At 36.0% G+C, this 27,697-nt stretch overlaps 1 protein-coding gene across 2 annotated transcripts in view; it reads left to right on the top strand.

Moving 5' to 3' along the window:
• Positions 1-27,697, top strand: part of NPHP1 (nephrocystin 1) — a 46,933-nt gene that overhangs the window by 8,420 nt on the left and 10,816 nt on the right. The window contains exons 2-16 of one of the 2 annotated variants that reach the window (XM_027853959.1): positions 143-216; positions 1,480-1,540; positions 6,064-6,188; positions 8,867-9,152; positions 11,023-11,124; positions 11,491-11,594; positions 11,935-11,977; positions 13,130-13,214; positions 16,843-16,937; positions 19,637-19,765; positions 22,424-22,498; positions 25,615-25,725; positions 26,384-26,466; positions 26,696-26,772; positions 27,498-27,594. In XM_027853959.1, the coding sequence (XP_027709760.1) occupies positions 143-216; positions 1,480-1,540; positions 6,064-6,188; positions 8,867-9,152; positions 11,023-11,124; positions 11,491-11,594; positions 11,935-11,977; positions 13,130-13,214; positions 16,843-16,937; positions 19,637-19,765; positions 22,424-22,498; positions 25,615-25,725; positions 26,384-26,466; positions 26,696-26,772; positions 27,498-27,594 (1,547 nt within the window). Of the gene's footprint in view, positions 1-142; positions 217-1,479; positions 1,541-6,063; positions 6,189-8,866; positions 9,153-11,022; positions 11,125-11,490; positions 11,595-11,934; positions 11,978-13,129; positions 13,215-16,842; positions 16,938-19,636; positions 19,766-22,423; positions 22,499-25,614; positions 25,726-26,383; positions 26,467-26,695; positions 26,773-27,494; positions 27,595-27,697 lie in introns of both variants that reach the window. The other variant, XM_027853958.1, reaches the window with a different exon arrangement.

Below are 27,697 nucleotides of genomic sequence, written 5' to 3'. Positions count from 1 at the left end.
TCATGAGAATGTTGGCAAAGTTGTATGACTGTATATCATAAGAATTTCAAGGCGTATGAATGAAAACTTTTTTTTAAGATCATGTAGCACTAAAGTTCAGGAAGCTAAACTTAAAATTTCATTGTGTACTTTACAATTTTAGGTTGGACGTTTGCTTTCTGAGAGTCAACTGAAAGGAGCCCTAGATGCCAATAAGAGGCAGGATATTTATCAAAGGTAACATACGAATAAATAGTACAAACTCTGTGGCAGCAGTGATAGCGTTGTTCTATAGATTACTTGAGAAATGTATTTCTTTTGTCATTTACAACATTTCAAAAGAGACAAGATAATTAAAAATTAGTGAAAAATAATACACTAAAAATTTTCAAAATTAATAAGCATATTCCCCACAGGTGCCTTCTCTATCTAACTTGTCAGCAAATCTAAATGCAGGAAAGATGATGCCTACAGGTAATAGAAAATAAAGGCTCAGGCACTCAAGAAGATACTAATGTTTTCATAATTTTAGAGATTTGAAAGAAACAGGAAAAAAGCTATTTGGTGTTACTGAATATTGTTTTAGTTAAAATAAGATTTCATACACTAGCTTTTATCTGATATTTCTGTCAGTATGTTCTGAATTCTCAAATCTGAAAGTTAGAAGGTACCTCAGATGTCATCTAGCTCAACTTCCAACCTGAAGTATAAATCATTAGTTAAGATTTAGGTTACTGAGCCAGACGTTATCCTTGTTGAATATGCTGGAATGTTATCCTTTATACAAGTAAAATGTCTCTGAGGTGGGGAGAGATCCTAGATCACTGGGGTCGAAGTTAGTAGAGTAGTCACCCTTTTCTATCCTTAAATTCCCACTCTCCTAACTTACCTGTTTTTCTTACTTTTGTTTCCTTTTCCTGCTCCTTTATTTACCCATTTTAGGAAAGAAGGAACCAAACGTTTTTGGACTAAAAAGTGTTATATTTTGCATATTAATTGTTTGAGTAAGGCTATTTTAATACGCATTGTCTTTATTCTCTGTATTTTTTCAGTTTAGGGAATTATCTGTCAAGTGATTTAACTTTATATTTATATATATCGAAATCTCAATTTTCACTAAAATGATAGTAGTTGTTAAATTTTCTAAGAGATGCAGCCTGGCATAGTGAAAAGAGAATTAGGTTTGAAATTAGAAAGACTGGGGTTCACATCTTAGTTCTGCTATCCTAATTTTGCAACCATGTACAAGCAACTTAACCTGTCAATGCAACAAGCAAATATCTCAGGCTTGATTGAAAGTTAAAGAAAACAAAGAGCTGATGATTGCATATGTAGAGAGTTTTTCCTATGCCAGTAAAATTACAGTTCCATATAATTTCCTCCCTCACCCCCAGAAAAAAAAAAATCTACCTTTCTATAAATGTTTCAGAGCTCGAAAAACTTTTCTTGATGAGTTCTTCACAATATAAAGTCCATTTTTTGTTTTTGCTTTTATTTTAGATGTATCCAGTTGAAAAGAGAAATAGATGAAAACAGAACGGCTCTTAAAAATTTAAACAAAGTAAGTGTTTCAATAAGTGACATGGTAAAGAATATTTTATTATTCTATTGAGCAAGCTGAGTGAACTGAAACTTTGGAAATGTCAAAGTCTTTAATTCTTGAGTTGACATCAATGGAAAAAGCCTCTGCAAAGTAATTGTACTGTCCTGATTTTCCCTTCATAACAAATGCTTCTAGTTCTTGGAACCTGGGCTGTGATCAAGTTAAGGGCAGATTCAATACCTGGCAATCCCAGGCCTGCTATCATTACTTATACAAATTTATATATATATATATGTAGATGTAGATATATGTATAAAATATGTATATGTATATATACACATACATGTATATAGTTTTAATTTTATGTTTTTCATTACCAAGTGAATAATATGTAAAGCATCAGAAACATTATAAAAAGAATCTAATGATTTATTTGCTCATGGTAGAGACCACTTTTCTTTGATATCATCTTTTTCTGGTGATTTCTTAGCTTTTTCTTTTTTCCTTTCTTTCATTCTTCCTTCCTTTCTTTCCTTCCTTTTTTCCTGGGGGGGGGGGTGTGCTGTGTGTTAAAATGAATGTGCACTGTATTTCAAGAACTTATTAAGGAAAATTCCCTAAAGTTTTAGAACAAGAGTTAAAATAGAAATGGAAAAAATCCACAGAAAGATATCCCAAGAAGAAAACTCACAGGAATATCATAGCTAAGTTCTGAAGCTCACAGGTCAAGGAGAAAATACTACAAGCAACTAGGGAAAAAAAACAACCCAATTTAAATAATGTGGAATTACAGTCAGGATAATACAAGATTTAACATCTTTTTCATTAAAAGACCAAAGGCATAGGACATTATATTCCAGATAGCAAAGAAGCTGGGTTTGTAACCAAGTATACCTTACCCAGGAAAGCTGAGTGTAATCCTGTATGAAAAAAAATGGAATTTTTTCCATTTTTTCCACAAATACCAAAAAATGGTATTTGTGACAAAAAGACCAGAACTGAATGGAAAATTTGATCTACTAGATTCAGGAGAAACATAAGAAAGTAAACATTAAAGACCATTTATAAAGGATTTAATAAGGTCAAAATGTTTACTTCTTATATGGGAAAATGTCATCTGTAACTCTTAAGATTGTTATCATTACTCGAGTAGTTTGAAAGAGTACACGTAGAGAGAAGGCTTGTGGTTAAATTGAGTATGATAGCGTGATCCTAAAAAAATTTAATTGGGTAGGGAGAGGTAAAAGGGAAATTATCTCATGCAAATGAGGCATGAATGGAAGAACTGTTACAGTGGAAGCAGGAGGGAGGTGTGGAGCTGGTAGTGCTGGAACCTTATTCTCATCAGAACTGGGTTTAAGAGGGAATAATATATACATAAAATTTATATGTCTAAGTGCTGGCATCAATAAAATAGAGAAAGAACAGACAAATGAATTGGGTATGCAATTTAAAAAACTAGAAAAAGAACAAATTAAAAATCCCCAATTAAACAACAAATTGGGAATCCTAAAAAATCAAAGGTGAGATTAATAAAATGGAATGTAAGAAAACTATTGAATTAATAAATAAAATTAGAAATTGGTTTTATGAAAAAAACAATAAAATAAAGAAACCATTGGTTAACATGATTTTTAAAAAGAGAGAAGACCGGATTACTGATATCCAAAATTAAAAGGGTAAATATACCACTAATGAAGATGGAATCAAAGCAATTATTAGGGGTTAGTTTGTCCAATTATATGCCAATAAATTTAACAATTTAAGTGAAATAGAAGAATATTTACAAAAATATAAACTGCCTAGATTAACAGAAGAGGAAATAGAATATCTAAGTAAACCTATTTTAGAAAAAGAAATTGAACAGGCCATAAATGAGCTTCCTAAGAAAAAATCATCAGGACCAGAAGGATTTACAATTGAATTCTACCAAACATTTAACGATCAACTAATTCCAATATTAAATAAGTTATTGGGAGTAACAGGCAAAGAAGGAGTCCCACCAAGCTCCTTTTATGAAACAAATATGGTGCTGATACTTAAACCAAGAAGAGCAAAAACAGAGGAAGAAAATTATAGACCAATTTCTTTAACGAATATGGATGCAAAAATCCTAAATAAAATACTGGTCGGGAGACTACAACAGTATTTCACAAAGATCACAATCATGGTGACCAAATGGGATTGATACCAGGAATGCAGAGATGATTTAAAATAAGGAAAACTATTAACATAATTGATTATATCAATCCCAAAAGTAATAAAAATCATGAGGTTATATAAATAGATACAGAAAAAGCTTTTGATAAAAGACAATACTCATTCCTATTAAAAACCCTTGAAAGCATAGGTATAAATGGATTTTTCCTTAAGATGATAAGAAGCATCTACCTAAAACCATCAGCAAGCATTATTTGTAATGGGGATAAACTAGAAGCCTTCCCAATAAAATCAGGAGTGAAACAAGGATGCCCATTATCACCAATATTATTCAACATTGCATTGGAAATGCTAGCAATAAGAGAAGAAAAGGAAATCGAAGGAATCAGAATGGGCAATGAGGTGATAAAACTATGTCTTTTGCAGATGGTATAATGATATACTTGGAAAATCTTATGTTCAACTAAGAAGTTAGGTGAAACAATAATTCTAGCAGAAACAACAATTTAGAAACAATAATAATTTAGGAACAAACACACATAAATCATCAGCATTTCTATATGTCACCAATAGAACCCTGCAGGAAGAGATAGTAAAAGGCACTCCTTTTAAAATAACTGTAGACAGTATAAACTATCTGGAAGTATACATGCCAAGACAAACCTAGGAATTACATGAACATAATTATAAAACACTTTTTATAGAAATAAAGTCAGATTTAAATAATATTAATTATGGCTGGGCAAAGCCAATATAATAAAAACAACAATTTTACCTAAATTAATCTTTGTATTCAATACCATTCCAATCAAATTACCAAAAAGATTATTTTACTGGATTAGGAAAAATAATAACACAATTTATTTGGAAGAACAAAAGGTCAAGAATATCAAAGGAATTGATGAAAAATATGTGAAGGAAAGAAATTTAGTAGTACCAGATCTTAAAACTTTATTATAAGGAAGTAATTATCAAAAGTTATCTGGTACTGGCTAAGAAATAGGAAGATGGATCAGTGGAACAGAGTAGACATACAATACGTAGTAGTAATTGATTATAATAACCTTGTGTTTGACAGATGTAAAGATTTAAGCTTTTGGGATAAGAATACACTATTTGGTAAAAATTGTTGGGAAAACTGGAAAGCAGTCTGGCAGAAATTGGGTATAGATCAAAATCTTATACCATTGCCCAAGATAAGGTCAAAATGGATATATAATCAATATATAAAGAGAGATATCACATAAATTAGAAAAACATGAAACATATTACCTATCACTTTTATGTATAAGAGAAGAATAAACAGGACATAGAGAGCATTGTGAGATGTAAAATGGATAATTTTGATTACAGTAAATTAAAGTTTTTCTACAAATAAAACCAATATAGCAAAGATTAGAAGGGAAGCAGAAAATTGGGGGGAAAATTTTTATAGACGGTTTCTCAGATAGATGTCTCATATCTCAACTATATAGAGAATTATGTCAGATTTATAAGAATATGAGTCATTCCCTAATTGATAGATGGTCAAAAGATATGAACAGGCAGTTTTTTTTATGGAGAAATCAAAACTACATATAGTCATATGAAAATGTTCTAAGTCATTATTGATCAGACAAATGGAAATTAAAACAACTTTGAGATATCTGACATCTATCAGATTGGTTAAAATGAAGGAAGGGGGAAATGATGAATGTTGGAGGGAATTTGGAAAAAATGGGACACTAATATGCGGTTGGCAGAACTGTGAAGTGATCTAACCATTTTGGAGAGCAATCTGGAATTATGCCCAAAGAGTTAGGAAACCCTACATACCCTTTGACCCAGCAATACCGCTAGTAAATCTGTTTGCCAAGGTGACTGAGAAAAAGGAAAAGAACCTGTATGTTCTAAAATACTGTGCTGGCAAAGAACTGGAAATTGAGGGGATTGTGATGGAATACTTCTGAGCTGTAAGAAATGATGAGCTGGCTCATATTAGAAAAACATAGACTTATATGAAATGATGAAAAGTGAAATGAGCAGAACCCAAGAGAACGATGTATATAGTAACATCAATATTGTTCAAAGAATAATTGTGAACAACCAGGTTCTTTTGAGTATTATAAATACTCAAATCAACTACAAAAGACCTATGAAGGAAGGTGCTATCTGCCTTCAGAGAAAGATCTGACAAATAGAAGTATGCATAGTTTGGTTTACATTTATTTAAAAATCTGTGTCAAATGGTGACCTTCTCTAGTGTGGGGAGGGAGGGAGAGAGAGTGGCAGTTGGGCACTTAAATTGTAACAAAAAAATTAATTTTAAAAGCAGCAAAAATAAAATGTGACTGAAAATTAAAATTAATATATATTTTATATGACACAATTTTTTTCAAAAGGGTGATGAACCAGCACCAGTGGGGAACTACAAGCAGAGAAAAGAAGATGAAGACAGTGTTTTGGAAAAGCTTACAAAGCAGCTGCAAGAACTTGCTGAGACTATAAGTAAAGAAAACGTAACTCCGTATGTTGATTAAAATTTTTTGTCTGAATAGCTATAACCCTTATAACATTGCCCCAAATTACCGTGCTTATTACATCATTAATCTACATCATTAATCTGTTATAATACATCTTACCAGAAAGTGCAACCATGCAATAGTGTCATTATATTTATGACATTATTCCTATGGAACTAATTGCCCCTGTGATATTTTACTAACATTGTTTTTGTGCTGCCTTTTAATAATGGATATGTTTCATATAAGTGTACTAAAGAAACTGAAATTATATAGGACCTAGTTATTCTTTTTATATCACTACCTTTTGGTATTCTCTATTCAGATTGAAGGGATTTTTAATGTTTATTTCTAAACATAAATATAAGCAAGAGGCATTACAATCAACAAGTATTTATTAGTCAACGAGCATATTTATAAAATGCCTACTATGTGCCAGACACTCTTCTAAGCACTGAGGATATAAAGAAAGGCAAAACAAAAACAAAACCAAATGAACCAGTCCCTACTTTCAGGTCTAATGGGGAAGATAACATACAAACAACTAAATACAAATGAGATGTATACAGGATAAATTTTAGATAATCTCAGAGGGAAGGCACTAAGATTAAGGAAGACTGGCAGAGGCTTATTGCAGAGGGAAGGGAGAGATGAGAAAGGAGAGTGTTTCACAGCCACTGAAAATCCCCAGAGTTGGGAAATGCAGTGTCATGTGTGAGGGACAGCAAGGTGGCCGGTGTCACCTATGTCACTTAGGTTATACCTCTCTGTATTCTCCCCAGTATCTCCTCCTCTCCAGCAGCTTATAGTCTATTTGAAGAAAAGATACAAACACATGAAAAATGAAATAAGAATATAAAAATCTCAGGAGCTTGTCTTCAGTGTTGTAAGTGAAATATTTAGAAGAAAGTTAAGGATTGAATTGATAATGTTGAAAAAGATTCTTGAAATAAAATTTGAATATTTGTTGGTTGATTATGGTATCATTCTCATGCTTATAACTATATTGTTGTATTTCTACGTTGAATGAATGAATAAAAAAGCACTTACTATGTGCAATGCCCCGCGCTAAGTGCTAGGAAAACAAACTGAAAAGTGGAGACAGTCACTGGGCTTCAGGAACTCACATTCTAATGGGGGAAACAACTTCAGAATTTTAGCTGTGAGTTGGATGGAAAGGCCTTGGGGTACTTTGGGTTTATTGGGAAAGCAGATAGTAATGCATATTCTTTGGTGTCACTTCTCTTGATAAAACCACATTCATTCCTAATGTTGAAGCCTTTGCCACTCCAAAGACTTTGGTGATGAGATCATTCTTTTCCAGACTTCAGGAGCAATGGTTGTTGAGGAAATTGGGCCTATAGCACCTGAAGAGGTGGTTTCCAGATCTCATCTCCACAGGAGTTGCTTCCCTGGATGATGGTTGCAGGGTCTGGGCTAAATGAATGGGGCCACTAGTCTGTGTGCCAGACACTCTGCTAAACACTGAGGATATAAAGAAAGGCAAAACAAAAACAAAAACAAAAACAAACCAAATGAACCAGTCCCTACTTTCAAGTCTAATGGGGAAGATAACATACAAATAACTAAATACAAATGAGATGTATACAGGATAAATTTTAGATAATCTCAGAGTGAAGGCACTAAGATTAAGGAAGACTGGCAGAGACTTCTTGCAGAGGGAAGGGAGAGATGAGAAAGGAGAGTGTTTCACAGCCACTGAAAATCCCCAGAGTTGGACACTGTAGGTGCTGCTACTCCTAGGACTCTGGCTGAGGGATCTTAGGCTGCCTTCAGCTGGACCTGAGAAAAGATGGTGGTCCAAGTGGTGGCAGAGGTTAGACCTGACTGGCACATATTCTGAGTGAAACATGTAAATATCCTTCATTGCAAATGGAGACTGGCCAAAAGTAGGCTAACTAGATCCAAAACAGTGTTATTCACTACAACATAGGCATACCCCACTTAGCAGTGGCAACTGATTCTACAACATGATAGCAAGGGAAACAGTATTACAAGAGGTAGTTAGTTCCATAAGCAGTATTACAAACAAATGTAATGATGGTACTATGCGGCTTCCCAATGCTAAGAGATTTGACCATACCAAACTGATTTTATTATGAGGTACCATTGGTACAAGGGTTTCTTTTCTTCCTCTTTCTATCTGGTATGGTAGTAAAATTTCTTAGCACCATTTGATCATTAGTCACCTGACTTCTCCTTTGTGCCAAGGAACAGAGTCCTTCTCCTTGCCTTGATTTTTCCCCACTTTCCTTTTTGGAGATGTAAGCTAACTGCTTTCCAGATATGGGTTTTCCTTTACATGGGAATAACCAGAGACAGTCTATTTCCTTCACTTCTCTTTTCCCTCGATCTCTGCATCCATTGCACATTTATACAAGCTGACTTCCCTGCCATAGAAAGGGCAGCGTCACAGGCTTAGTGGTAGAAGGAAAGTCAGAGGGCATCCAGTACAGCCTCTTCATTTTATAGCCATGGAAACAGCCCTAGAGGAGTTAAGTGACTTGTCCAAGGTCACACAGCTATAATAAGTGACAGCGGTGGGATTTGAACACGACTCCAAAGCCACATTTGGATCATTGATTGAACCCCATTGAATCATACGTGGAATGCCTCTGAACCTCATTTTGAGTGATGCGAGTTATAACTGTTTTTACTATAGAGAGGAGAAAGTTCAGAATACTTCCCGGGCTGCAGAAGTGGAAGGAGACTCTGAGGAAACTGACGATGATGATGAGGAGGAGGAGGAAGAGGAGGAAGAGGATGGTGATGATGATGAGGAGGAGGAGGATATTAGTGAAGATGAAGAAAGTGAGGACAGCGACGAGGGGGATGAGGAAGGAGGAGAGAAAGAGGGAGGCGACTCCAGTGATGAGCGGCCAGGTGGTGAAGAGTACATTGCTGTGGGTGATTTTGTCGCCCAGCAAGCGGGAGATCTCACATTTAAGGTAAGAACAATTTGGATACCTGGTATCAAGATCAACATCAATGCGATATTTAACTCGTGATGAAATGCCAGGTAAGATCCCAGATATAGAGCTGGAGGGCCCACGAAGACCATCTTGTCCAGCCCCCTCATTTTAGAAATGAAGAAACTGAGGCACGGGGAATTTAGGTGACTTGCCCGAGGTCACTCAGGTATTTGGATCTGAACCCAGCGGTATTCTTTCCTCCGGATCATGAGACTGAGTACATAGCAATGGTGTCCTTCAGCTTCCTCTCAGAGCCAAATACTCTTCATTAAGAGAAGAAAAATACACGAGACAGGGCTAACAAATAAAGGTTATATGCAACTGTCAGTGAAGTAAAGTCTATCTCCTTTGGACTTTTTCTGCTTGGCCCAAAGGCCGAGGATTATTAGAAGTAATAGTTGGGGGGCAGCTAGGTGCCTCAGTGGATAGAGCACCAGCCTTGGAGTCAGGAGGACCTGAGTTCAAATCCAGGCTCAGATATTTGACACTTACTTGCTGTTGTGACCCTGAGCAAGTCACTTAACCCCTATTGCCTTGCAAAAGAAAGAAAGAAATAGTTGGAAGTCGCAGAGAGGCAGATTTAGGCTTGAGGTAAGGGAAAAATTCCTAATAATTAAGAGTTGAATTCCACTAAAAAGTGAATGGGCTGCTTGGGGCAGCGGAGAGTATTAGCGCGTAGACTCCTTAGGGGTCTTCAAGCAAATATGACCACTTCTTGGGGGTTTTAGAGGGGATTCTTATACAGGTGTCAGTTGGATTAGATGGCCTGCCAACTCTGAAATCCTCTCATTTCTTTGAAACAAAGTAGAATTTGCAGAGTAATGATGAAAATCTTGAAATATGTTTAATATTGAACAAGTGTAAACTTTCCTTCACAAGAGGTATGAATTTGAGACTTATACTTAGAATGAACATAGAATGCTAAAACTGAAGGAACCTTAGAGAGCATTTATCTAATCCCTTCATTTGACAGATAAGACCAAAAGGAAGAATGACTTTCTTAAAGTTACAAGCTAATTAGCAGCTCTTATGTTCAGTTTAGTTGTTTTTCAGTCATGTCTGACTCTTCATGACCCCATTTGGAGTTTTCTTGGCAAAGATATTGGAGGAGTTTGCCATTTTCTTCTCCATCTCATTTTATAGATGAGGAAACTGAGGCAAACAGGATTGAGTGACTTGCCCAGGGACACACAGCTAGTAAATGTCTGAGGCTAGATTTCCTGACTCCAGGGCTGGCATTCTATCAACTGCACCACCTAGCTGCCCAGCATCTCTTAAGTATACATTAGAAAATATATTTTTTGAGTTATGGTAGTATAATTGACCCACGATAAAAGGAAGAACTTGATACTTTTATTTAGTAATTCTTAATGCTGACATGGATATAACAAAAAGTCTTTCTTAGCAACTGTACCTATCAGACCATTACAGAAGTGACAGGGAGAATAAAAGTAATGTAACATTTTACTAAAGGAGCTTGAGAACCCTTCTTTCTAGTAGTGAAGGTGAGTCAAAATATAATTATAATCTTATGAAATTTGACTGATATCAATTATTGAACTTCATAATACATATTATACTGAGATTTGATAAAAAAAGAAATGAATTGGCTTATAGAATTTCACATAGTTTTCCAATAGATCAATTTACACAATAAATTCTTCATTAATTTTATTTCCAGTTGTAATTTTCAAATCCTATTTGAAAATATAATTTTAAATCATGGTAAGATTAGAGCAGATTAAATATAAAGTAAGAGAAACATCAATTTTTTAGCACATATTACAAAGCATGAGTAATGATGTACTTATTAGTACTGGGTTTCTTGTTTTGTTTTTCTTTTAAGAAAGATGAAGTTCTCCTCATACTGAAAAAGAAACCTGATGGCTGGTGGATAGCTAAGAATATTCATGGAAATAAAGGCCTTGTTCCCAAAACCTATCTGGAGGTTAGCATGTATATTTATTTTTCTTATTTATTTTTATTTTTCAGTTTCATTGTAGCTTTCTTTTCATTATTACAATTTTTCTGCCCAGGTTTCCCTTTTATATGGTTGTAGAACCTTTTGATCTATAAAATTACTAAAGGGATAAAGGCATGCGAAATCTATTTATCTATCTATATCTGTATCTGTGTCTCCTACAATGCATGCATAAAATGACTTGAGCCCTTGGATTGCAATCTTTTTTAAAAAGTGATATTGCTAAATTTTTTAAAATATAAATTAAAATGTGTATATATATATATATATATATATATATATATAAATTGAATTCTCTGGATGGTAAAAATGCCCTATTTCGATCATTTCTAGCCCTGTGTTAAAAAGAAAGAGGACCAGGAATACAGTGAAGAGGAAAGTGAAGAAGATGTAGAGGTGGTAGATGAAACAGCTGATGGAACAGAGATTATACCACGGTAAGAATGTTTTGGGGAGCGTGAAAGGAGGCACAGGTAAAATGTATTGATTCCATTCTTTTCATTAAAAATAACTTGAAGAATTTCATAAAATTTAGTTATATTTTCTGCTTTAGTTCTTTTAAAAGTCAAAAGAGCATTTGAGCTTTATGAACATTTTCAGAGTAAAAGGTTGTATCTTCCCTTGGTTATACCCTGAAGGCATTAGATTTGCTTCACCCATTGACAATTTAGTACATCCATTACTCGCTAAATGTGTGTTGAATAAATATCAATAAGTAGGCACAGCTTTTGTATTGTTTCATATGTATATAATTTTCTTATTTTTGTCTATCCCCAGAACTGATTCTCATTGGAGTGCTATTAGAAAAGCTATTACAGAGGTTAGTATCTTTCTTACAATATTAATGATATCTCACTTTAGTATCCGGCTATCTTAGTAGATACTCAAAAGTGGAATGGGACTTGGGGTGATTTACTCTTAAATAAGATACCAGGCACAAGCTTTTAATAGAAAGCTATAGTAATCAAAAAAACTATAGGAACTTGGGATGTAAACTAAACCTAGGTTTTTTGTTTTTTTTTGAAAATTCTAGCTTTGGCTACCATTCTAATAAAAATATGACTGAAGGAAAAGGATTAAAATCCTGTACAGAGGATCATAGAATTTAAAGCTTGAAGGATCCTTGGATGGGGAACATCCAGTCCAAGCATTCTTAATCTTTTGTGTGTATGTATCATGGACTCCTTTGGCAGACTGGCGAAGGCTATGGACCCCGTTTTTAGAATCATGTTTAAGAATCATAAAATAAATGGCATAGGATTTGCAAAGGAAAAGAAAAGACACCGTGCACAAAATGGAACATGAGGTACATGAGTTAGATGAAAGTTGTTTAGTGGCCTTGTGATCTGAGAAGCATTTTTCTAATACTGCCTCAGAGATAGAGTAGGCAGCTATTTCCATTGCATAGTTTGACAGCCTCTGAGGAAAACCTCTGGCTCCACGTATCTTTTCTCTTGGTTGCCCCTCTACCTGAAATTCCTATCATTTGGTCTCCTCTTCAGTTTAAGACCTCTGTTAAAATGCACATATCATTTTGAGAGGATAACAGTACACCATTTTGAGTCATTAACACTCCACCTCGGCTTCATTTGTAGTATTAAGCTAGCTAATCGCATCACAGTGTCCCAAAGGAATGAAAACCAGGATTTTAAAATTTATTGGGGTAGGAGTGGGGAATAAGAGAGGGATGGGCCTGTGGTGTATGGAATACTTCATTGAGGAGTAGGTGTCTACCGAAGGGAAATGGGCCTAGGAAGGCAGACAGACCATTTCCTGGGAATAGTAGTGATTGACTGATTATAATCCTTTACAAAATTTGTTATTAAATTCCTTGTTTTCTCCAATTCACAGCTTCCCCTCTCCATTTATGTATATATTTTTTACTGGCATAATGAATGTATATATATATGGTATATTATAAGGTGTGGAAAAAGAGGCATAAAAGTCACTATTGCATTTCTTCCCTAACTAGAGTAACACAATTGATGTGTTGACGGCTATGGGAGCTATTCCTGCAGGGTTTCGACCGTCAACTCTATACCAGCTCTTAGAAGAAGGTAAGGTCTGAGTTGTCATTTACTTAGACTGGAAGCCAAACAACCTTGTATTCTAATTTCTCTGATACATCAGTAACAGATTTCATGGATAACTCAACTTGGTTAATGCTAATATATACTTCATTCTTGGAAGAGAGGGGAGCTTTCTATTCTTTTTTGAGAGAAATAAACTGTTAGCGAAATTCTAAGGCAATTCTTAGTTTTTTATATGGAAACAAATTTTTTTAAAAGAAACCTAAAAACATTTTTACTTCTAGCAATAATCTCTATGATTCCTTGCTTTTCAATGAATATTAAATTCTAATTTTAGGAGATTTGGTGTGCAAAATGTTTGTCTAATTATTAGTCTGGGATGGTTTTCTCATTCTTATTTTTCTCAGATTTTTATCATGTTATAAATTCATATAATTCTAATAATCATTTTAGGGATAATAAAGTGTGATGAATTATTAGACAATGAAATAAAATAGACTGATGATTTGTTAAGCAGTTATCTCTAATCATTTTACCTTGTGAATCAACATACTTAAAAACTAGTCTGACAAAAAAGACCAGAGGCCATAAACTATGCAAATTATATATTTTTCATGTCTTACATATTGGCAAATTTCTTAAAATATTACTGATATATTATAAGCAGAGCAGCTAGGTTGGCACAGTTAATAGAGCACAGAGCTGAGAATCAGGAAGACTCTAGGTAAGTCACTTAACCCTGTTTGCCTCAGTTTCCTCATCTTAATATGAGCTGAAGAAAGATATGGAAAACCAGTATCTTTGCCAAGAAAACCCCAAATGGGGTCACAAAGAGTCAGACACAACTAAAATGACTCAACAACAAAAAATTATAAGGAAACCAAGATGTGGAAAAAGATTTGCATATGGAAAGATTTGCAAAAAATAAAAATGAATTCAAATAACTCAGATAATTTATGTAAATACTATAATAATTAATCATAATAATGATTACCAGGTTTCTACAAATGAAGAATAAATTTAGGGGCAGCATAATGCAATGCACCTCACTCTGGATTTGGAATAAGGAGAGATGAGTTCAAATCCCTCACCTGACAATTAGAAAATGTGTAGCCATATAAAAGCCATTGAACCTTTCCTCGTGTGGAAAATGAAGAGGATAATAATGGTAGTACATACCTCACAGTTTGGTTGTGAAGATTAAATCAGATCGTGTTTGTAAAGTGCTTAACTATGAAACTATGTTACATCACAGATTTAGACCCAAAAGGGACCTTGAAAGTTCTTTAGTCCAATTCCCTCATTTTACAGATGAGGAAACTGAGGCCCCCAGAAAATATAGTGAGTGAGTTGCCTGAGATCACACCGGTAGTAAGTAGCCGAGCTGGGTTTCAGACCTGGGTTTTCTGACTCCGGTCTTTTTGCTTCTTCTCATGTCTGCTGTTTTAATGATGAACACATTTCAATGTTACCATAAAAATCTATGTAGAATATTGAGCTACGAGCTGTGAATGCATTTGTGGTCTCTCTTATTTTGAAGAAGATGGAGAAGGATGTCTGTGATTTCATTAGTGTAGGGAGCTTCCAGTATGGAACTTCTTTCCACTGATCCAGATGTGTTGTTGTTGAGTCATTTCAGTTGTCTCTGACTCTCTGTGACCCCATTTGGGGTTTTCTTGGCAGAGATACTGGAGAGGTTTGCCATTTCCTTCTCCAGCTCATTTTACAGATGAGGAAACTGAAGCAAACAGGGTTAAGTGACTTGCCCAGGGTCACATCACTAGTACATGTCTGAGGCTGGTTTTGAACTCAGAAAGATGAGTCTTCCTGACTCCAGGCCTGGCACTCTATGCACTGTGCCACCTAGCTGTATCCAGACTGACCCATCTGTAACTTAAAGTCTTGGGGAGTCTTCTGAGGCCCTGAGAGACTAAATGACTTTGCCCATGGTCATACAGCAAATATGTGTCCAAGACAGAACTTGAATTCAGGTGTCCTAACTCCAGTGCTGGTCCTTTATCCCTAGCACCACGGCCTCAACATTAGTAGGATAATATGAAAATGTTTTCACGGAAAGTAGTCAATATAATAATTGCATTTTTTTTTCTTTAAAAGTGTTAACACACTGTCTCCTACATTTGGCAACAATGTGCTACTTTGTATACATCTGTGTCTCATTAAGTTTCTTGAGGAAGGATCTACCTTAGAAAGTAAACTCTGTGGTCATTTTGGTTACACAACATTCAAAAGCTTTTGAATTAACGAAAGTGGCTCCACTAGAATGGAAAGGAAGCTGCTGACCAGGGGTAAACTCTTTGTATCAAATGTTGGTGCTAAGGGGCCCAAGTCCAAGATATTTAGGAAATGAACACAAACATATGACCAAGGGCTATTGATTAATGGGAAAGCTGTCAAAGCACAGGAGGCAGCTAGGTGGCTCAGTGGATAGAGCACTGGGCCTGGAGTCAAGAAGACCTGAGTTCAAATGCAGCCTCAGACACTTACTAGCTGTGTGACCCTGGACAAGTCACTTAACTTCTGTTTGCCTCCATCCACTAGAGAAGGAAATGGCAAACCACTCCAGTATCTTTGCTAAGTATGGTTCACGCTGTCACAAAGAGTTGGATACAACTCAACAACAGACAAAGCTTAGGAACAAACAGATCTCAAAAGAAGAATGGCAGACTATTAAAGACCTGGAGAAAGATTGTTCTGAATCACTGATAACAAAAGAAATGCAAATAGGAACAATTCTGAGGCTTTATTTTACCCAAGCAAATTGGCAAAGATCACAAAGGATAAGATTGCCAAACGTGGTACAACAGAAAGAGCTCTTGGAGGCAGAGGATTTGGGTTCAAATCCTCCCTCTGATGCTTACTGCCTATGTGACCTGGATCAAGTCACATAGCCTTCCTTGTTTACTTGGCTACAAAGTAAGACACTTGCATGAGATGAACTTTGAAGCACCTTCTGTCTCTGTAATCTTTATATGCTACTGGTGGAGCTGTGAATTAGCCTAGACTGCAAAGCAGTCTGCAGTTTCATGAAGTACGTGACTCAAATGTATATGCTCCAACCTAGAGATCCTGCTGCTAGGCTTTAGAGAGGTCGAAGACAGAAAGGTCCCACAAATACCAAAATGTTCCTAGAATCACTTTTTGTCGTAACAGAGAATTGGAAACAAAGTGGATGCCCATCTATTGGGGAATGACTGAACAAATCACGGTAATGGAATATAACCATGCCATAAGAAGCAATGGAAGGGAAAGAAAGTATACCTCCTTCCCTTCTTTGCAGTGATGGGGGTATGCATGGGTGCAGACCTGTGTATATGCTGTCAGACTTGTTGAATTTATTGGTTAGTTTTGCTTTTCCTTTTTTTCCTCTTTTTGATTTTTTGTTATAAGGACGGCTATCTGGGCATAGACAAAAGCTATCAATAAAATGAAAGAATAGGTTCCTTGGAACCTAGTGACACTTTGGTTTTTGATTAATTTTCTATAGCTCCTTCCTTATTTCCTGGCACAATGCAGATACCTAGGGGGTGGCATATGATAACTGATGGTGATAATAAAATATAATATCATTATTTGATCATGCATTTCACTTCTTTTTCTGTAAGAATATTAAAGAACAAGGAATTTTTTTTTTCAGGGAGTCAGTTTCAAGCAGGTTACTTTTTACAGCCTGAACTTACCCCTTCACAATTGGCTTTTAAAGATATGATATGGGATCCTGAAAGTGGCACTGTAAGTATTTACTATCACAAAAACTATACATTTTCAAGATTTAGGTACTTTCCTAAGTATATGAATAAAGTACATTTCCCAATATGAAAATTGGGTAATATATTGCAGAATAAAAACTTTTTTGGGGGGTGGCCTATGTATATATAGTAATGTTACTTTAACTATTACTAATTTGTAGTATGTAGAACCTTAAATAGGATTTGGTTACCCTGGCTTTATTCCTTGTCCATTCTCTGTCGTTTACAATTCTACTGTCAAGGAGAAAAAGCAATTTATTTTATATTTCTGTTTTATTAAACTGTTAGAAGTGAGAAAGTTGGGCATGATTTATGATCTTGCTGTTTGGGGAGAGCAAAGGACTAGATAGGGGTGAAGAACTAGCCCCCTCAAGGCCACATGTGGCCTTCTAGGTCCTTGGGTGCAGCCTTTTGACTGAGTCCAAGTTTTACAGAACAAATTCTTTTTTATTAGGGGGATTTGTTCTGTGAAGTTGGGATTTAGTCAAAGGGCCGCATTTGAGGACCTAGAGGGCCACATGTGGTCTCAAGGCTGCAGGTTCCCCACCCCTGGATTGGAATATTACTAGGCAGTGTTTCCCAGAACTAAAGATGTAGACTGTAAACTACCTGTTTGTAAGTTGGAAGGAAGAATGGTAAATATTTTAAAACCACTTTGTTTTTTAGAAACATTATGGAACTTTCCCTGGACCCCTGGTTCTTCCTATGAGATTAATCTAGCACATCATACCTCTTTTGTTGAAGTTTCATCTTTTACTTTGCATCCTAGTTATTTGTGCACATTTTATCCCCTCTATTAAAACCTAGATTTTTAATGAACATACCCTTTTCCTCTTCGTAGGTTCCTTAGGGTTCATGGTACTTTATACATGGTGGGCAGTCAGTAAAGATTTTTTAAGTTAATATATTGTTTAAATTAAAGGAGAGATCATAACCCTTGACTGCCATGTACTATAAAATACTGAATATTTTGAAGGTCTTCATGCAATATTTTTTCCTAATGTTAACAGGATTTTTACTGAACCAGTCTCTAACCTGAGAATGCTCAGAGCCACACAAAGCAGGCCTAGAGACAGGAGCATCAGCAATCAAGTAGTTTAATTAATCAATTTCAGAGTGAGGACTATGTTCTCTTTGCTGAAGTAAAAGCACAGGTTATATACTTAAATCACACCTGGGGAAGGAGGGAGGAAGGTGGATTACAAACAATCAGTTAGTGGTGTCCCACGAGAAACCCATAAGTCCCACAATACAACAATTCTGGAGTCAAGTCTTTGGGGGTTGTGGCCACCTCCTTTGAAGTACAGAACCAGAGTTCTACAGGAGCAGGTTCTACAGTCTTTGATTCACTTCATTTAAGGTCCAGTGATTGTGAGCATTGTCAGAGTTTTGATTAATCAGTTTAAGCTGCGTTGTGAGCTCTGACTCCCAAGCCAGAGAGGCAGCTCTTGAGAAAACTAAATTATTAGTATATTCATTACAAGTATCATATTGATGAATATGAAAATTATAAATTCCTTTATCACTACCATTTGCATTCTCTCTTAAGTTATATTAATAGATATAAATAGTCATCTTTAGTCTCTTTCTGTGCCTTTCTATCATCTACTTATTCTGTCTATGAATGTGGATCTTCTCTTCTACGAAAATAATGACCTTACACCTAGTGGTCAGATGTTTCAAATGTCTTGAATTGGAGCTTTTCTAACTTCTGTCTCATACCTAGAAGTGCAGTAAGATTTTGAGTTTAGAAAATAGAGCAATTTGCAAAGCAGCTAAGTAACAATGAAATTTTTGCTTAAAAGCTAGTACAGTTTTGATATAAATCTGAACTCTAATAAAACTTAAAATAGAGTGATGGAATCTTTGAATTGGAAGCAGGGGTATGCTGGTAAATGTTTAACAATTGGCTGTACATATCTATAATATTTGTATCACACATACGTATACATATGTATGTGGATATATGACACTTTAAAATTTAACCTGCATTTTCAATATTTTATCCATCACTTCTTAAGTTTAGACTCTCTAGACAATCAACAAAACAATAAGTCAAGCTGTGCTTTTGTAATATTTGCTGATTTCTGAGGTATAAATGTTCACACTGAAAGCTGGCTCCAGCACAGCTCTAGTTGGAAGGAACCTTAGAGGTCAACTTGTACAACCTTTAACTATCGGTCAGATACTTGGTCAGTAAGCATCTATTAAGCACTTACTGTGTTCTAGGCACTGCTAAGCATTGGGGATGTAAAAAAGGGCATAAGACAGTCAGTCCCTGCCCTTGAGTTGCTCATAGTGTAATAACTGAAGCATGAGTCCACACTAATATACTTACTAGTAGTAAAATAAATGAAATATTAACAAAAAAATTTAACATTTTAACATTAATTAAAATTAACTTTAATTAATGTTTAATTAATCTAATTAAAATTAATTTAACATTAACTTTTTAAATAGTTACCAGACAGTGGTATTTTCCTTCTTGTAAATTTGCAGTCTTTTTTTTTCTCTTTTTTGCATGTGTGCTTTCTTAGCTGAGTTTAATGTATTCAATTTAACTTATCAGTGGGAAATATAAGATGCTATGTATGGAGCATAGTATGAATTGTAAAACAAAACCCTTTTTACATATATGTGTGCATTTATTTATTTACTTGTTTGTTGGTTTGTTTGCCTTAGATTAAACCCAGACCTAGCCGTGTGTCATTGATTCTAACCTTGTGGAGTTGTAAAATGATTCCTCTTCCAGGAGTGAGCCTACAGGTTCTCAGCAGACACGTTCGCCTCTGCCTGTTTGATGGAAATAAGGTGAGCTCTGCTGGTTAAGTCAGTCATTAGATCACACGCTCAGAGCTGGAAGGGACCTCAAGGCCAGCCAGTCCAGCCACCTCCTTTCACAGATAAGGAAACTGAGGCCTGAGGATGTAATGGGACTTTCCAAAGCAGCTTAGTAACAATGAAAATTTGCTTAAAAACTAGTACAGTTTTGATAAAAGTCTAACGTTGAATCAAACTTTAGATCACAGGTAGTAAGGGGCAGAGTAGGAAATTTAAATTTAACTTAATTTAAATTAAATCCCTGCCCTCTGACTCCAAAGCCAATGTTCTTTCTACTGTGCCAAATGTATAGTACGCTGTGGTACAAAATGCTGTATCTTCAGAATGTTTTGCCAACTATTACCATATTTTGGTGACTTTTTCTTTCCTTTCTTTGTTAGGCTGTCTACAGACACCAAGCCTTTGGGTCAGAAAGGCACCTCCAAATTCAGCTTATTAGTTGGTTGTTTTATCTGCATAAGCCATTAATATGCCTTAAAAATAACATTGAAAAGATCTAATTGCCCAGTTGTAAAGACACTATGTAAATATGTTTGTTCGTTTGTTTTTTTTTAATTTTGGTTTCTCAGTCTTAGTAATTGGTAAAGAAAGCACAGATCTTTCCTATTTTGTAGATGAGGAAACTGAGGCTCCTCAGTGTTAAGTAACTTGCCCAAGGCCACATAGCTCATGAGCAGCACACTCAGGACTCAAACCATGTTCTAAAGGTCGCTGGCTGTCTGATGACAAGTCCAGTGCTCTTTCCTGCGTGATAGAATGGAAAAAAAGCATGGATTTATAATCGGAACACCTAAGTTCTAATCCTGGCTCTCCCATTTGCCAGCTATGTAGCCTCTCTAGGCCTTACTTATCTGTAATACGGTGATAATGCCTGCACTGATTACCAGCAAGCATAGGCAAGATAGCCGTGGCCAAGGACAGTTTCTGTCCCCTGACGTAGAGCACAGCCTCTGAAACTCTCAGCAGGGGACTTTGGGACAACCTATGCATTGCTGCAGGGTAGGGTCCTTCAGGTGGTATGATCATGTAAGACAGTCCCAGTCAAAGTACAGTTAAGGCTAAATACTTCGAGGCTGGATAAGATGACAGGCAGCAGGGGGTGGGATCCAGCTTTGGACTTTTGTGGAGACTGCATGAAATACCTGGACAGGCCTTTGGTACCAACAGCTGTAGACGTATGAGTAGTCCTCTACTTTTGCAGTGGCCTGGTGCTCCACATTACTGCAAGAGCAGGCACCAATTCACCAGGTCAGGTACACATCTAAAGTACTTTGAGAAATGAACTAAAACTCATATGTGAATACATTTTTTATCTGAAAAAAAACATCTGACTCATTTGAAAAAAGTATCAATCAGTACTTTTATCCTGTTTGCACAACACAGTCTTTGTGTGTTGTCTAATTTCCTTTAAATAAGTCATGGGATAAACCTTCTTACTACAAGTAATGGTTGACTAAAGGAAGTATGTAGTCTTTAATTCTCTAGATCTTGAAGAATTCTGGACTTTCAGTAGTCCAGATATTCACCAGACAGAGCTTGTTAACTTTCACCATAAAACCATTCCTCCAGACATTCCTGTTTCTCTTAAGAGACCACCATCCTGAATTCTCCCTCGTCCGTATCAGTTTTCTTTCACATCTTTTGCGTCTGTGCCCTATTTTCCACTCACACCAGCATTACTCTGGTTTAGCACCTCTCATCCTGAACTATTGCAATAGTGTTTTACTTGATTTCCCTGCTTCCCTTCTCTTTGCTTTTCAATCCTCCTCCATTAAATTGCCAAAATGCTCCCCCTAGAATACAGGTCTGCCCATGTCACTGTCATTATTTCTAGGATAAAATACAGATAAAATACAGTCTTCAGTATGGGACTTAAAAGCCCCACACATGCGTCCTTCTGCCTTTACTTATTTCATTTTACTTCCCATCATGTCCTCTATATTCCATCCAAACTGGCCTATCAGCTTCAGCTTGATATTCCCTAGCTCCATGCCTTTGTGGAAGTTATTCCCCCATGCCTGGAATCCCCCATTCCTCAGCCTCTACCTTTTGAGCTCCTCAACTTATTTCTAGGCTCAGTTTAAATTCACTCTCTTATGCAAAGGCTTTCTTGACCACCCTACCCCCCTCCCCGCCCAAACATACACAGTTTTTCATTTTCTCCTTTTCTGTTATTTTATGTTCACTTACATGTTGTATCTTCTCAGTAGAATATAAGCTCCAGGCACTCTTTCATCTTTGTCTTTAGATTATAAGACTAATAAAGTTGGAAGAGACCTCAAAGGCCATCTAGTGCTGTGCAGGTTCTGGATACTTAAAATGTTTTCAGAAATTTAATTGAATCAGAACTTTTAGGGTAATTGCCGAATAAGTCCTGTTGATCTCTGTAACCAGGTAATTTTTATTTATTATATTAACTATTTTTTTTCTGTAGACCATGCTTAATAATCCACTGAATGCAAATAATTACAGGCACAAGAATTGAAGTCTGAATTCATGTGTAGTCTTGATAAATCTTAGTTTACTCACTTTAATAACAGTATTAGTTGAGCTCTTTAATCTTGAAAGAAGTAAAGCATTTCCTGATTTTTTTCCAAGGTAATTTCATATATCAAAATCTCTTTTCAGGTTCTTAGCAATATTCATACAGTCAGAGCTACATGGCAACCTAAGAAGCCCAAAACCTGGACCTTTTCTCCTCGGGTGAGTGAGCAATTTAACAAATGGAGTGAAAATTAACATTCTTTCCATCTTAAACATAATGTATTAAAATTTTCAAGACTTGGCTGTCGTTGCATACTCCTTATAGTGTTGTTCTTTTAAAAACACAATAGTAAAATTACAGAGGGGAAATGGGCAATATGTTACATGTTTATGTAACTAGTTTGCTGTGTTGCAAGAGGGACTAAATTTTTACCTAAGTCCAACAAGTACTTTGAGTACTTAAATCAAATCATTCCTTTTTCTGAGTCACTGAAATTATAACTCTTATGAATCATCATGCTTTAGTCCTTCAAAGAATCTGTGGCTTCATCAGCATGGGTACTCCCATACCTAGTGCCAGTTTCAAGCCTTCCACACCCTATGCTGTATACCTCTTTCTCTAAGTCTCCCATGAAGGATAACTCTAATGGCAGTGAAGACTTTATACTTACTCTTTTTAAAAAATTTTTATTTATTTTTAATTTATGAAATAAAACTAGTATGTCCAAAACATAGTTGAATAATAAAAAGATGATTGCATATGAAACTGCAAATCTATTATGTACAACTTGGTATTCCTTTTAAACATATAATAAATTTATCATATAAATTTCTCTTTTTCTTTTTTTTTCTCCCCCAATACACAATAAGTATAAAGAATACACTTATTTCTTAAATGCTGAGGGCATTTGTCTGTCTTCCTTCGCTCTGATCCATATGGATGGCCCATACATGGCTTATAAGTGTCTTGGATGATATTTTTATGTTACTTCTGACCTAGAGGCGAAATTACCTCAAAGATTCAGAGAGAGGGAAAAGTCTTCTGCAGAAGGTGGAAGTTGAGGGACTTGGAGGAAATGGAATTCAAAACAGACAGAATTCAGAAAGTAAAGTGTTTTTTGTAAACTTAGGACAATGTGCTATGTACATTTGTATTTCCCAAAGTTTGGAGGAAAACCCATCAAAGGATATCCTGGTAGGTATGATTTTGATTAAATGGATTAATTCCTGAGTCAGTATTAGAAGCCAAATGATAGATTCTGGACTTCCATAGATGAGAAACTCCTTGCACTCCTCTTTTTCATTATATCTAGATACCATATGTCAAAGAATGTTCAATTTGTTGAACAATGCTCCCATTTCACATGCCAGCAAGATTATGCTTAAGATTCTGCACGCTTGGCTTTAGTAATATGTGAACCAAGAATCAGCAGTAGAGGCTGGTTTTTGAAGAGGCAGGGGAACTTGAGACCAAATTGCCAACATTCACTGGATTGTGGAGAAAGGAAGAGAGTTCCAGGGAAATATCTGCTTCTGCTTCATCGACTGCACTGAAGAACTTTAACTGTGTGGATCACAACAAAATGTGGCAAGTCCTCAAAGGGATGCGAGAACCACATTATCCTATTTGTCTCCTGAGGACATGGATGCGGGCCAAGAAGCAGCAGTTAGAACCGAGTATGGAACAACTGATTGGTTTAAGATTGGGAAAGAAGTATAACAAGGCTGGATATTGTCGCCTTATTTATTTAACTCATGTGCAAAATACATCATGCAAAATGCCAGGTTAGACAAATCAAAAGCCAGAATTAAGATTGCTGGGAGAAATGTCAACTGTCTCAAATATGAGGATGATACCACTCCATTGGCAGAAAGTGAAGAATTAAAAAGCCTCTTGATGGGGGTGAAAGAAGAGTTGCTTGAAGCTTAACATCAAAAACAAAGCGAACAAACAAACAAAAAAAAAAAAAACTAAGATCATGGCAACCAGTCCCATCACTTCCTGGCAAATAGAGGGAGAAGAAATGGAAACTGTGTCAGATTTTATATTCTTGGGCTCAAGGGTCACTACAGATGGTGACTGCAGCCATGAAATTGAAAGACACTCCTTGGAAGGAAAGCTATGGCAAATCTGGACAGCATACTAAAAATCAGAGACACCCCTATTGTCAAAGGTCTGTATTGTCAAACCTGTGGTTTCTCCAGTAGCAATATTTGGCTGTGAGAATTGGACTATAATGAAAGCTGACTGCCTCAGAATCAATGCTTTTGAATTGTGGCATTGGAGAAGGCTTTTGAGAGTCCCTTGGACAGCAAAGAGATCAAACCAGTCAATATTTACAGAAATTAATTCAGACTGTTCACCAGAAGGTCAAATGCTGAAGCTGAAACTTAAATATTTTGGCCACATAATGAGAAGACAGGACTCGTTGGAAAAGACCCTAATTGGGGCAGCTAGGTGGCACAGTGGATAGAGCACCTGAAGTCAAGAGAACCTGAGTTCAAATCCGGCCTCAGACCAAACACTTGACCCTTACTAACTGTGTGACCATGGGCAAGTCACTCAACCCCAATTTTGCCAAAAAAAAAAAAAGTGTGGAAAAGACCCTGATGTTGGGAAAGATTGAAGGCAAAAGTAAAAGGGGATGGTAGAGGATGAGATGAATAGATAGTGTCATGGAAACAACAAACATGAGCTTGGACAAACTTAGGGAGATAGTGAAGGATACAAAGACCTGGTGTGCTGTGGTCCATGGGGTTACAAAGAGTTGACCAGGACTGAACAACAAGAACAGATACCATGTGAGAGGCAACCTGGCAGAGTAGATGAGAGAGCTGACCTTGAAGCCAAGAAGATCTGGGTTCAAGTCCTACCTTTGACACATGCTGGCCATGAGACTCTGGGCAAGTACCTTAACTGCTCACTGCCTCAAGTGACTCTTAGTCTTAGGGACCAGTGAAAGGATGTTCCATGCTTGGAACTCCCCACAATGATGAAATCTCAAGTCCAGACCAAACATTATTATTATTTAGTACCTCTGACCCCCTCCAGGTGCTCTTTTTTCCCCCCACACTATCTAGTATTCTGACCAGGTAGTAAGCAAAGTCCCAGTTTATTAATAGGAATACAGAGAAATTAAATTATTTGCCCAGAGACTGTGGCATGGACAAAACCTAGAATTTGGATCCTTACAATTTCCTCCATATTATCTTTACGCCACCATCTCTTCACTCCCTTTTTTTAAACCATAAATTATAGAATACAAGCCACTTAAAAATGAATAGAATGGAAAATCTTTAATGATTCTTCATTTTTGTCTTTTTTTTTTTTTTAGGTAACCGGTATCTTGCCATGCCTGCTTGATGGAGATTGTTTTATCAGATCCAATTCTTCATCACCAGAACTTGGAATATTATTTGAAGTTGGAGTCTCTTATGTTCGTAATGTAAGTTCATGGAAAGAGTTTTGCTTTTCTCAGTATCATTTTACAGTGATTTTTAAAAAGTTATTCCTGCTTTTGGAAATGAACAAGAATTTACCCACAAGTGTTGTTATAATTTCTCAAAGGACCAGCAATGCGGGGCTTACCAGAATTTGTGTAGTTCCTAGAAATCCTAAAGATTGTAGAAACACAAGATGACTGCAACTCTGTGTTTTTTGGAAGTGGATGGTAGTGATATTTTAGGTACATATACCTACAAAAATAGATACATATACTTAAATATTTCATTAAAAACTTGCCAATAAACATCAACATAAACAACTGTATCTAATAATTATCTAATATTTAAAATACCATAATGCTTTTTGAGTCCCTCCCTCCTTCACTGTTACCACTATATCATACTAACTCTTGAACAAATAGATACAGGAGCCGTGACAGTAATGCATATCAAATTATATTCTCTTATTGACTTGATTAGTTATAGTATTTCTCTTTGGTCTCATGCTGGCCCAGAAACCCAATGATTACATGTCACTTTGTTTTCTTTTGAAACATATTTTAGAATTTGTATGTGTATTTTGTGTTTCCAAACCCAAAAAAATCTTTGTTCAGAGATATTCAGTTGTCAAGATTTATATATTTGTTTTTACTTTTCTAGTCAACTGGTGAAAAAGGAGAGTTAAGTTGTGGCTGGGTCTTCCTAAAACTTTTTGATGCCCATGGAATACCTGTTCCTCCCAAGTAAGTCATTTTCAATTTCCTTCCAGATAATTTCTCTCATATAATGGATAGCAAGGTACCACATGAAAACAGGCACCTGGGTAAATTTTTTATGGTGATGTTGTTATACCTTTTTATGTTAAGAAGATGTTGTCACAAGACCAACAAAGTGAAGAACTAGACACTGCCTGGCATTTTCTCCCTGTGTTTTTCAAAATGTCCTGAGTGCATTAATTATTCTTTTCTATAGAACCTATGAACTTTACTTGAATGGTGGTACTCCTTATGAAAAAGGCATTGAAGTGGATCCTTCAGTTTCCAGAAGAGGTATACTTTTATATATAAACTTTCTTTTTCTTAAGGATTTAACAAAGATAAGGTATATCAGAAAAAGTAACCATTTTCTACTGAGTACAGAATAATATGCCATAGACATACTTTCCTATACAAACTATCACTTAAATTGAGCATTAGAAGGTACCAAATTTCCTGTTAAAGCCCATCTTCTTCTCTAAGAGCACATTTTCCTGGTAGCAAATATGAGGATTAATGTGGGAGCCAAGAAGAGCAGAGGCAGATGATCCCCCTGTTTAATGTGATGAGGCGACAAGTCCTCTTCCTACCTCCCCAGTTTGTTATCCCTCCTTCCTGTCTGCTTCTAATTCTAGGATTTTTCCATTGATTCCAATTCTAGGATTTCCAAACCTATCGGAGGAACACGGGGTCTGTGTTACAGTGAACGTTTCCCCAGAGTTAACACTACACTTGCTTTCTGTTATAACAGTCTTAGAAGCTCTGGATGAGGCTGATGCTGTCAGTTATCTCACCAGACATGGCGGAATTTTATAGTATAGACTACATATGTTGAGGAAGAACAATGTTTGGCATCACTTATCTCTTTTGTCCACTCCTTTACTTGTGATATAAATGACTAATATTTTGTGTAATTTACCTTTTCTAATTGGTAAGTTTATTTAAAGTCCTTTTGCTCTCTAACACTATCCAAAATGTCAGGAGTTCTCAAATGTATTTCTAATTTTTTTTTTAAGCAGCCAGCAGTGTTTTTCATCAGATGATGACAATGAGGAGACAGCCTCAACTTCTGGTCAAACTGAGATCCCTAAATAGAAGGTCAAGAAGCTTATTGAGGTTGGTACCTATTTTTCCACGTGAGCTCACTGCAGAGTCATTCAGAAGTTGATTAGCCAGTCTGGATCATCCGTGCCTTTGCTTTACTTGCTTGTTGTCTTTT

Source organism: Vombatus ursinus, unplaced genomic scaffold (genome assembly GCF_900497805.2).
Source record: "Vombatus ursinus unplaced genomic scaffold, bare-nosed wombat genome assembly UNPS02010219.1, whole genome shotgun sequence".
In the NCBI taxonomy this organism is placed as follows: domain Eukaryota; kingdom Metazoa; phylum Chordata; class Mammalia; order Diprotodontia; family Vombatidae; genus Vombatus; species Vombatus ursinus.
Note: the sequence above shows the minus strand (reverse complement) of the source record. Positions and strands in the feature narration are given on the sequence as shown.